The sequence below is a fragment of the Portunus trituberculatus genome, chromosome 43 (assembly GCF_017591435.1).
Source record: "Portunus trituberculatus isolate SZX2019 chromosome 43, ASM1759143v1, whole genome shotgun sequence".
Lineage (NCBI taxonomy): Eukaryota > Metazoa > Arthropoda > Malacostraca > Decapoda > Portunidae > Portunus > Portunus trituberculatus.
In genome coordinates, this window is record NC_059297.1 from 2661989 (window position 1) to 2674917 (window position 12929).

Here is a 12929-nt window from a genome sequence, read left to right on the forward strand (position 1 = left end):
AGTGTACTAGTGGACTAGCTGGCAACTGTCATCATCATTCCATTATTGGTAATATGCGAAGAGTTATCATTGTTACAACTACACCAATTATCCACATATAGATGATATCTATCTTTGCGACTTATTCTAACATCTTACTGGCTGTATATAGTTATTTGCATGATTTTATAATACTCGCTAGGTAAACAATAATCACAACAATGCGTGTACCAACTCATTTATTTCCTTTCATTTGTTTCTCAATATTGTTTCTATATATGATTCTCTCTCTCTCTCTCTCTCTCTCTCTCTCTCTCTCTCTCTCTCTCTCTCATACATAATGAAGTTGGCAAAGATGTAATTCGTTGGCAGAAAGTTCAGGTCTTTACCACACGAGAATACACTGATTGTAATACATATAGTAATAACATGTTGCATGTCCGTGTACTATACAGGACCAACCTACATGCATCGAGGCCAAAGGCAAGATAGTCGTGTTCCCCCTCTGTAACTCCCCCTCGTTCCCCCCCTCCCCACCAACTCAGCTCGTCCCTCACAACAAGAGCGATTCCGTTGCAAGATAAAATGAATGTGTAGCACTGACCAGTAGTTCTCCAAAGGATGTAATGCATATGTCAACACTATACATGATTTAAGCACCAATCGACGGAGCTTCATTAGCCAATAAAAAGCTGATTTTCTGCCTGCGTTGCGCTATATGGACAACTTTTGCAGCTTACACATTACTCAGTCAGCGAAGTTATATGTAATGTCATACCTCTAACTAGGAAAAGACTCCTGATAGATGAACAGACTGCAGTAGTCAATGGAAGACTGATCCTTTGCCTGCGTTCTGGTATAGGTAGGCAACTTTTATAGCTTATGCCCCCCTTAACCCCTTCAATACTGGGGCACATTTTCACCTTAAGATTTGAGTACAATTAGATAATTTTTATTGACATTAGGAAAGGTCTATGGAGGTCAGAAGGTTAATGGCCACAGTCTTCACTATTTCAATCCCCCACATGAGTTTCTGAAGCTGTAAAAAATCACCACACAGTAGGCAGAATGAATATGGGAACGCGTCATGCTACTGAAGAAGTGAATCAGCGAGCTTACGTGTAATTTGGACGTATATCTGTCGCTATAAGATACTTTCTGGTAAAGCATGCATGTATCAGTCATGTGCTTCAGGATTATATTGGTAATTAGAGTCTTATACATACATATTGTTCAATGAGCTGGTTCGGCCTTTCGCTTGTTTCTGATGACTGATTCTGGCAAACTAATGGTCGGGTACTCCCAGCCTCTAGTATAGTTATTTATATAAGCCCGTCGTCACGTCGGCAGGAGACTTAAGTACAGTGTAAACTCATTACAGTCACCCATTGCCCCAACTCATCGAAAGAAACATAAAAAGGAAATCTTATTATTAAATTCAATCTAGTTAAGTAAAATAGCAGGTAAAAGCATATCAATAGGACTGAACACCACAAGGCGCTAGTGTGTCCGATGCTAGGGAATAGGACAGTGAATGGGTTGTATATATAGCTAGTATATGGATCATGTAGTGGTTCATTCCCTAGTGGTCAAGAGTTAAGAGGCGTGGCTGTTTATTACAAGAAAAAAATATGATAAAAAAACACATGCTGGAAACTACAGACAAAGAAAACAATTGAGATTATACAAGTATTTCAATAAAATACAATTATATATAGCAAAAAAAGTAGGTAAACAAGTAAACTAATAAATAAATATAGTTTTTTCACAACAAGGCGCATGATTCGAGGCACAAACGATTAATTTGCCAGTTTTCTGCAGCTTTATTGCTAATTTGATATATAATACGTGCCAATAATGGCAGCACTTGCCAACGGATATTCAGATAACAATGGCAACACAAAATTTGTAACGTATTACCGGCAATACATGGAGACTTCTTTCCTGGTCATGACACCACTGGCTCATTGATATACTCGTTTATCTTCGCTTGAAGAGAAATTAGGGAAAAAAACAAAAACTATCTCTCTCTCTCTCTCTCTCTCTCTCTCTCTCTAATGAAAAAAAAGACATAACAAATTAGCTGTATGTGCACGTATACATAATATGATATAATGCCGTCATATCGATTGAAAATACTATCTAGTTTCCTAACGTTATTTGCCAATTATAGTTACGAAACACTTCCCGAAAAGATATGCACTATACTTAGCACATCTTGAAACTCTGAAAAATAGATCAATAGAGTGAAGAGAAACATAGAATAGAACAGACAGGTGGGAATGACGACCAAAACACAATAGACAGGAGAAAGGGACGCTCAGAAGAAAATATAGAGGTAAATGAATAGCCGGGATGGAATAGAAAGGGAGAAGAATGGTCATAAAGGAATAAACAGGATGAATGATGCTCAAAACGGAATGGACAGAGAAATAAAGGGCGTTTGCAAGGAAACAGATTGGAGAAAAAATACCCAGAAAGGAAAAGAAAGCGAAGAGAACATATTGAATTTAATAGACAGGTTGATTGACTGATTGATACATTTAATGTTGAATTAATAAAGAAATACAACAAAGAAGGTAAACAGATCTTGCCAACCACCCCCTGGCCAAAGACTTAAGGTTAAAGTATAAAAAATATACAGTATACGCCCAGAACACAGAGTAAGGATAGAAATAGACGGCCAAAATGGAAGAGAGAGAGAGAGAGAGAGAGAGAGAGAGAGAGAGAGAGAGAGAGAGAGAAAAAAAACACAAGATATGAAGGAAAAGAAAATAACGAAAAGTGAATTAATAGTCAGGAAGGAGAACTTTAAACACACACACACACACACACACACATACAAAATATGATCTTTTTCTGTGTAAGTATTGAAAAATGGATTCACACACACACACACACGAGAGAGAGAGAGAGAGAGAGAGAGAGAGAGAGAGAGAGAGAGAGAGAGAGAGAGAGAGAGAGAGAATTTCCTGTTTTTTTTTTTTTTAATCGTTATGGCTCGATGGATAGTCTTGCCTTTCATGGATCCGTTGTCGTGGGGTTCGATTCCTTCTTATACTCACACCCACCTCCAGCCAACAACTCGATCATCTTCCTGTCTAATGCATCTATCTTGCTGTTAATTCCATCTCAAGTGTCTCATTATCTATTATAATTATTGTCTATTCGTTTATTCGGTTACTATCGTCTTTACTTTTTCTCATGTCTGTTTTCCCTCCTGTCTTTTTTTTCTTTTCCTTCATGGCATTCTTCTCCGCGTCTATTTTCATTTTTCTATCTATCTATCCGTCTATTTTTATTCTTCTAAGCATATTTCCTTTTTTTTTCCTCTCTCTCTCTCTCTCTCTCTCTGTTCCTTTTTTATGTCACTCTTTGTTTCATTTCGGCCGTCCATTCTTTTTTTCTTTCTTTTTCTTTATACATTCTTTCTGTTCATCATAAATTCTGGACGCTTCTCTCTGTCTGTACAGTTTTGGGATAGTCTACCTGTAGTTCTAGAAGCGTCTTGCTCTGTCTCGTCACAGGAGTGCACGGGATAGAATAGTGGAAAGCGTCCCAGAGTTTGCCAGTAAAAGGACTGTAAGAGTGACGTTGGTGATCGTAATGGCCCAGGCATTCATGGAGGTTGAAGTTAACAAGTTTAAAAGAGTGGTATTCATAGATAGATAAATTAACACACACACACACACACACACACACACACGAGAACTTTATTCATCATTTGTATGACCTATGATAACAGTTCTTATCAAAGTTCAATAAAAATATTTGGAACTAGAGATCTGGTTTTCTTTATTGACGGTATTGATTGTCCGCTGGGTATGGAGAAACTTGTGCAAATCATTTCAGGACGAATTAGTGAAACATATATAAGTCTTGGTAAATTCCTATTCCATAAAGGGTCAGCCTCACAGCGCACCGTGTTCTCCATTCCCTGTAAGATACATCTAAATATCTGTTTGTGTCTCAATGCATAAAATTGTTAGTGTCAATACCTTTCCTCATGACATAGCAAGTGCTTAGTAAGGCCTCAACAGGCTAACATTTCTCCGAAGTACGACCATGGTTAGCACTTGTGTAAATACCACTCCTTGGATATGACTGCACACAGTATTTAGAAAAAGATTGATGCAACATAGATGAAAGATGCAGATCTCGTCACATTAGTGGGAAATACACCCACGAATAAATTAATCGATTAAGAAATATTCCGTTCAATGGTGATCAACGACCTTCCTTCCTTGCCTTATCCTTGTTGCGTCATTGGCATATTTGAGTTAAGGCTACCGAGACTTTCCCAAGTGGCAATTTATGACGTCCTTATGTTTATGATGTACCCCACGACCTCCAGATCACCACAATAATCGACATGAATAGGAAGGGAGCTCATGGCGTCACCTGGAAGTGGGAGTGAATCTGATGTAACTTTTCTTTCTACATTTGTACAGGTTTGCGTTAGACGTGGTAAACCATCCAAACCTTATCAAAACTTAGTATTCACACTGACGTTCAGAACAGAATGTTAAGAAGAGAATTTTTAATGATCTGAAAGGATATTTGACTGAATACAAAAAGCGTATATATAGTGTCTTTCTAGCCCGCATTGTTTCTCCTCATACTGTCTGCCGTTCTCCCAGAATGAAGATAACATGATGTGATAACAGTTCTTCCTAGTGAACGCACTCAATTCTATTTCCTCGAGGTGAAACATTTAGTAAAGCTTATGTTTCGTATATATTTCAAATAACTCTATGAACGCTTAAAGGGTTGTGAGGTTCCCCAATGTCAGATCTCCGGTACAGCAGATTAGCGGACTTGATTCACTGAAAGGACTGACATAAGCTTCACACTACGTTCTTTTCGGATAGCGTATTAGCTTAGAGATCCGCACTCCTGGAGAGCTTTATCCTTTCATTGAAAATCATTCCAGCAGTGTCACCTTTGGTAAGGAGAGTGGCAGTAGATGGGACGTGTTTGGACTGAGTGGAAATGCCTGCAGGTTATACAACTTGTCATCATAATAATTCAAGCAACAATCGTCTTCACAAGTGAACAGGATGAAGAACAGTTGTGGATATACTTATACAGATTCAAATTCAATACATTTATATACTTTATTCTGACTCTTTGATATAATCTGTCCACTAAAATATAGATCTATATGTGTGTGTATATATATATATATATATATATATATATATATATATATATATATATATATATATATATATATATATATATATATGTGTGTGTGTGTGTGTGTGTGTGTGTGTGTGTGTGTGTGTGTGTGTGTGTGTGTGTGTGTGTGTGTGTGTGTGTTTTCCTATAAGAATATCATTTTCCATATTCTTTTATCACAAATACCTAGCTATGAATAGCTAAATACATATATAATATACTCTATCATATAAATAGATAAAATATTGAATATAGACACGCATACATTTATGTACTCATAATAAATAGATACCTATGTCAATACAAAGATAAAGATAGACTAGTGTGTAGACAAATAGATATGAAGCAGTTCACTTTGCAAGAGGAAAGCTAAGAGTACTGCTCTACATACTACTCTGCTACAGTCAGTCTATCCACCAATCTCTCGACGACAACCACACATTCGATCAAGTTGGCACAGATTTGTCGTAATTTTATTCAAATTATAATTCAATTGCAATTGGTACAAAAATATTGAAAGAGACCTACTAAATCATACTTTTGTTGTTACTGTTGATCAGACGTGAAAAGAACATAAGATTGGTGTGTGGGGGGGAGGGGATGAGAGAGGGGGGCAAGAATGACTAAATTTATCGACCACCGGGGTGGGGGTTCTCACGCTGAAACTTGTACACTCTCACTCTCTCTCTCTCTCTCTCTCTCTCTCTCTGGAGGGCAGGATTACAGTAGGCCTGGTTTAATATACTAGCACTGATTCAGACAAGCACGAACTCAAACGCGACCGCCTCACATATTTTGAAAGTGTGTGTGTGTGTGTGTGTGTGTGTGTGTGTGTGTGTGTGTGTGTGTGTGTGTTTATTCATTTATTTGATTAGGTTAATGTAAAAACTGCTCGATTCCGTCGATGTGACTGATTTGTGTCAGCATCAAACCTATTTGTTTCTTTTTTCGTTACAGAACAATGAGATGTTTTTCTGGGCAAAACTTGGCAAAAATACACACTGCATCCTCATGATTATTGAAACACTAATCAATAAAAAAAAAATAATATGTTGACTTCAGTAACACACACACACACACACACACACACACACACACTACAGGCCTTTAAACTGAATAGAATTGTGTGGCTGCAGATGACTGCAACTCTATCTGTCCCATCTTGAACTGAAGGCGATGCAGCCAGCGAAGCAAGCCGGGAGCTGGGGCTACGGCGTCGCTAGGTGCCTCTGTTTCTACCGGTGGTGCAGCATCCTGACATGCCTGCAGCCTCACCGCGAGCTGGCCAGGAAGCTGCAGAGAGAGAGAGAGAGAGAGAGGGGGGGGATAGTTATTTTTGTATTCTATCGTATTAAGTTCCATAGCATAGAAGAGATAATTATTGTAAAATGAATTTACTGAATAGAAAACTTAGCTATCACACAATAGCACGAGGTTTATTAATTTGTCATATATTGAAAAATGTTTGCTACTGGGAGTTTCTCTCAGAGAAAGGTAATATTATACATAAATATGTAATTTAGTAGGTAAAGAGAAATGGTAGGCCTATAGCCAGTCCCTCCACTCGTGTTGCTCATGAAGATCTGGTACGCCCTATTTTCTGAGGCAAAGGCGACAACATTTTCACCCTTCATGACTGTACGTCCCCGTAATTATTTCATGCTTCACACCACTTCTTCCCAATAAACATGGGCGGCCATTGCTCTGATGTCGTGCCGATGCAAGTTTGTGACCATCTTCGGGGCGCAACAAACAATTCCACAGCGTTTTCCACACAATAATTAACATATACTCATAAGCCTGAAGAAACAACTCAATCTGAAAAGAAAATCCCCTGCTGAAAGATGATAGCAGCCCTAGCGAACCAACACATGCGAGACTTGTAGCAATTACGAAGGTGTTTTTCGGGTGGTAACAAGTGCAGCCAGAGACACAAGTCACGACAGTCCACCACTAAGACAGAATACAGTGCGGACGGTTTTGTCACCGAGCACGATGACATATCCATATGGTATTTCTTTCCTCGCTCTAGTTTGTCTTCATTATCACGTGAGAGACGGAGCTTTCTTAGTAACCCTTAGCCCATCAGCCGTGTGTGTGTGTGTGTGTTGTGTTGTGTCATCGCTCGCATGGGCGAGAATGCGTCAAGGATCACCAATTTCAAATTAAGGGAGAGATGTCTTTTGGTAACACACACACACACACACACATAATGGTGATACAAGCTTTTGAGCTGTAAACAAACTTAGGAAAGGCTATTTTCCACTGCCCTCAACGCCCACTGGGCTGGCATGGCCCTCGGAAACTACGGAATACTCGAGGGTCAGGCTGAGCGACATGAATTACGCAGGAAGGATGACTAAGGAAAGTGAACCTTATCACCAGTTTAAAACTTAATGCGTCTAAATGGTGGCTACATCGCTAGAGCTCCTTTTCTAATTGGCGCAGTGTACTGTACATACAAGCTTAAAGCGTAGCACGAGTTATCAGGGAACAAAGCTGTCCATGACTGAACGCAGTGCACGGTGAACATAGAGGAACGGCACTGCCCTGCACAGCAAAGCAGACAGTCGGCGTTTCTTTGATTGGACAGAAGGAGCTGCGGTCCGCTGTCCCGTGGTGGATTCGGCCGGCGGGAAGCTGAGGTCAGTAAGTAGGCAACAGCTTTTCTGCCATGTTTCCCCCTCCTCTCCGTTATGGATTTACATGTAACTTGGCACCAATACTGGCATTGGCACTGGACTGGGTTCTTTATTTCCTCATGCTGCATTATGTAATGGATATTTTCCAAGACTGTTCCACCATTATTATTTGTTTTGGAAGGTGGGGGAGGGGAGCATCATGAGACTTGGATCCCCTGAAACCCACAGCGGACGATTTGAGCCCCGTCAGAAGGCTACTAAATCATATTTAATCACACCACGTATTGAGAGGCAGTGTTATGAACGTTGATCAGTGTGTGTATTTACATGTATTGTACAGACGAGGAGCTTGCTTGTGCTGTTTCCTGTGTAATTCACCACGGTCGTCTACTGGTCACCCACCCAGCCTTCCCCCATTACAGAACGAGCTCAAGAGCTCATAGACCGATCTTCGGGTAGGACTGAGACCGCAACACACTCCACACATCGGGACAGCGAGGCCACAAACCCTCGAGTTACATCCCCGTACCTATTTGCTGCTAGGTAAATAGGGGCTACAAAGTAAAAGGCTTGCCCATTTGCCTCGCCGCGCCTGGGACTCGAACCCAGGCTTTCTTGGTTGTGAACTGAGTGTGCTAACCACTACACTACGCAATGTGTGTGTGTGTTTCACTGTTTGATCTGCTGCAGTCTCTGACGAGACAGCCAGACATTACCCTACGGAGCGAGCTCAGAGCTCATTATTTCCGATCTTCGGATAGGCCTGAGACCAGGCACACACCACATACCAGGACAATAAGGTCACAACTCTTCGATTTACAACCCGTACCTACTCACTGCTAGGTGAACAGGAGCTACACGTGAAAGGAGACACACCCAAATATCTCCACCCGGCCGGGGAATCGAACCCCAGTCCTCTGGCTTGTGAAGCCAGTGCTCTAACCACTGAGCTACCGGGCGTGTGTGTGTGTGTGTGTGTGTGTGTAATTCACTGTTTGATCTGCTGCAGTCTCTGACGAGACAGCCAGACGTTACCCTATGGAACGAGCTCAGAGCTCATTATTTCCGATCTTGGGATAGGTCTGAGACCAGGCACACACCACACACCGGGACAACAGGGTCACAACTCCTCGATTTACATCCCGTACCTACTCACTGCTAGATGAACAGGGGCTACACGTGAAAGGAGACACACACAAATATCTCCCCCGGCCGGGGAATCGAACCCCGGTCATCTGGCTTGTGAAGCCAGCGCTCTAACCACTGAGCTACTGTGTGTGTGTGTGTGTGTGTGTGTGTGTGTGTGTGTGTGTGTGTGTGTGTGTGTCAAAATTGAGGTTTATGCTAGAAAGCCATAAAATCTTACCAATAAATGACAATTAATTTATTACTTGATATATTAAATGTAACACAGCTTGCCTAAGGGCAGGGATGCAAGGAGAGAAAGGATAAAACTAAAGGAAATGAAGAAAAGTTACAGAAGTTTGACAAGGGTTCAAATATTAAGCAATAATGGAAATAAAGTACTAAAATTAATTGCAGAAAATTTAAAGAGGTTGGATAAAGTTAGAAAATGCAACAATGGAAATAAATCACTTAAAAGACTGAAAAAAAGGAACGAGAGAGAGAGAGAGAGAGAGAGAGAGAGAGAGAGAGAGAGAGAGAGAGAGAGAGAGAGAGAGAGAGAGAGAGAGAGAGAGAGAGAGAGAGAGAGAGAGAGAGAGAGAGAGAGAGAGAGAGAGAGACAGTACCTTGATGTGGTGGGTGTAGAGGACGGGGGCCCAGAGTGGCAGCAGCTTGGTGAGCACTGTGGAGTGGCACTCATGAAGAGCCTCCATCAGACTCAGGAAGTGAAGATTCACCATCTCTCCAAGCTGTTGGTACACACACACACACACACACACACACACACACACACACACACACACACACACACACACACACACACACATGGACAGGATAAGTAAGGTTACATGGTAGGTTAAAAACAAATAAGTAAATGAAAATTCATATTTAAAGATATAATAAAAATATTCCAAGAGAACTGCCTGCACACTTATACATAATACCGTTACTGAGTCTATTGAATCTGTAACCTTCAACTTGAATGATTTGATAGCAATCTATAAACTCTTATAAAGTCTAACTAACACATTCCTCAAATAAAACAGTGACATGTTGCCACAAAACCAGGTAAAATTACCAATAAGTGCCTGCAGTTATAGCTACCTTGCAAAGCTCATGTTTGTCTGATAAGATCTTCCTTCCTATCAATATGAGATTAAGAAGTGAATGCAAGATTTATAATCCTAAAAATTTATTAATGACTGCATGGGCATAGATCACAGTCTTCAACAAGTGAGATGTTATGCAATCTTCTACCAATCACCCATTACAATATATAAACATTCTGACTGGTTTACTCTGATGCAATTGGTCATATGAAAGATTTCTGAATTAAACAGCAATATCAGCTCTTTACGATATCTAAGTAGTAATCACCCATATTATGATGACTAATATAAAAAACAAAAAGTCTATAAATAGCTACTTATCATTGCCTGTCAGCTAGTTAAATGTATATACTGTGTGTTTATTTTCATGATGAGAAATACCTAAGGATTTGCTTTAGTTCAAGTTTATAAGAAGAAACTAATCATTTAATCACTCCGTCATGCTTGAAAGGGTCAAGACATAGCTGATCACACAGAGAATTATCAGTATTAGTAGATGACTATTAAGGTGGGGAGAGGTGCAAAGGCCAAGTTTAATACACAAAGCTCATTCACTGTGTCCAGGTGGAGGAGATGAAGGAAAGGGTTGCTTTGCTTTCTTCACCTACAAGGAGGCAAGGAAAGAGGGTAAGGGTGTTTGCTGTGTTGAAGGGAGTTGGGTTTAAGATCATAAAACTTACTTTTCTTTCTTTTCTTGAACAAATTAAAGAGTTATAATACAAGACCAGAGGATGTTCAACCTTGGAGAAATAACAACATTTAATGGTGAAGGATAGTTTATTTTGGGGAGGGAGTGATAATACTATATGTATGAGAGAGAGGGAGAGAGAATGCTTGTATTATATTTACCTAATTGTCTATTTGTATTTACCTAGTTGTACTGCACCGAACATTAGCTAAAACTCATTCTATCCTTTCTCCATATCCATATTTATTCGGTTTCTCCTCAGACATGTGTACACTGTTTACTACAACCACCTCTTCCAGATTCCAATAGTTAGATATAGGAAGCTGTATTTCTTGATGTCATTCAAACATCTACTCTTCTTTATTTTCTTCCCATGTCTCCTTGTACATCTCTCTCCCTCCTCCATCTGTGGTACTGAATTTGTTTATTCTTTCTGTACTGTTTACTAATCTGTATATTGTTATCAAGTCTCCTCTTTCTCTTCTCTCTTGTAGTGTCAGTAATCCCATCTTTTCAAGTCCTAGGTATACTTAGTCTAATTTCTGAATTTTTGTAAATATGTCCAATTGTAATGTTTTTTTTTTTTCTAATGCATCTTATAGCTTCACTCATCCACTGTCTCATTTCACTCACCCACTGTCATATTCTATTCATTACCATGGTTTGCATAACTTCTTCAAGTTCCTCCAGTTTAGTTTGTAATGCAATGTTATCAACAGCCAAATATTACACACATCACTAACATTTAAAAGAAACAAACCAATAAACACAACCAACAGCCACGCCACGAATGATCCTTGGGTCTCAGCCTTTCCAAAATGATTTCTGTGAATTTCTCCTTCTCTGATCCATCGCCTCCACTGCCTGCTCACTGCCAACTGCCACTCTCATGTTCTATCTTAATTCAATTTATCTTTTTATTTCAATCTCTTTCTTTCTCCAACATTTTCTATTGATTTACTCAAGAGTGTCTGTATGTGAATGTTTTGAGATGAGCAAACTAAGTACAACATAGTGTGATGGATTTTTAACGGAATATCTTAGAGGTTGTCTGTATGTGCAGGGCATGCAGGGAGGATCTTTGATTCATACCACTGTTGTATGGGGACCCCACTACTCGAGTCATGACAGACCATTGTTGGGTGGTGCGATGGAGCAAGATTCATTCTGACCAATGCACTGTGGGAGACACTAGGACATGACTGTGGGAGCCAGAGAGTGACAAACAGGAAAAGGGCTCACTGCAATACTCTATTCCCAATCTTTAAAACTATTGTCTACAATAGAAAACAAACATAATTCTAAAACTGAGTGAGATATTTACTGATTTATTCAATTTCTTCAAAGGAAAATACTATAAAGACCATGAAAAGCAATGTATAAAAACAGAGTAGTAATCTACATGCATGAGAGCTGCCTGCCACCAATAGGCCTCACATTTCAGGCTACCTCATAAGTGGCACAAATGTGCTGAACACACATTCTTAACATATATTCATCATGACATGAGAAATATTATGCTAAATCTACAACTACATAGTACTGTATATGTAATTTGAAATTTTCCTCCTAAGAGAAAATTAACTCACACAAAATTGCAAGAACAAGCAACACAGAAGGAAAAGCTCCCATTTCAAATATGCATTCTGAAGCTCAATCAATTACGACATTTAATTCTTCGACCCTCCTCCACACTCCCTCACAAGAGGAAAATCAGTAAGAGTTTGAAGTTTTATAGGCCACAAGTAATGGCACTCACACAGAGAGAAGCACTGTGGTTGTTTTAAGTCAATTAACACCTCTGAGGTGCTCCTTGGGACCATAAACTGTTCCCTGAGAGCCAATTTTCTCTACAATATGGCACTACATATTGAGTGCCTTGTTGAAAGTACAGGAAAGAGCCATTTCTCCAAGAGGAAGTACACAAAACTGGACTTGTACCCAGTACCTAAGAATTGCCAAGTCATAGAGACAGAGGATTTAAGGAGACAGCCTGCCTATCTCATCCTGCTTGGGAATCAAACACCTGACCTCTAAGTTGTGGTTACACCACACAAATATTCTTTATATGTATGAATATGCAACATGAGTAAGCTCAGTGAAACATTGCAAAACACACCACTTGAAACAGTTTTTATGGTTTTTCAAATTGTCACTGGACAGTAGTTTTGATAGGGTAAGCTGATTTAGAGATCCTGTCTCCTG

At 39.7% G+C, this 12929-nt stretch overlaps 1 protein-coding gene across 1 annotated transcript in view; it reads right to left on the bottom strand.

Moving 5' to 3' along the window:
• Positions 1–6118: 6118 nt before the first annotated feature.
• LOC123518398 (protein unc-79 homolog) overlaps positions 6119–12929 on the bottom strand; it is a 94268-nt gene continuing 87457 nt past the window's right edge. Inside the window, 2 exon segments of the mRNA XM_045279210.1 lie at positions 6119–6453; positions 9554–9676. Coding sequence (XP_045135145.1) covers positions 6268–6453; positions 9554–9676 — 309 coding nt within the window. The 3' untranslated portion in view covers positions 6119–6267.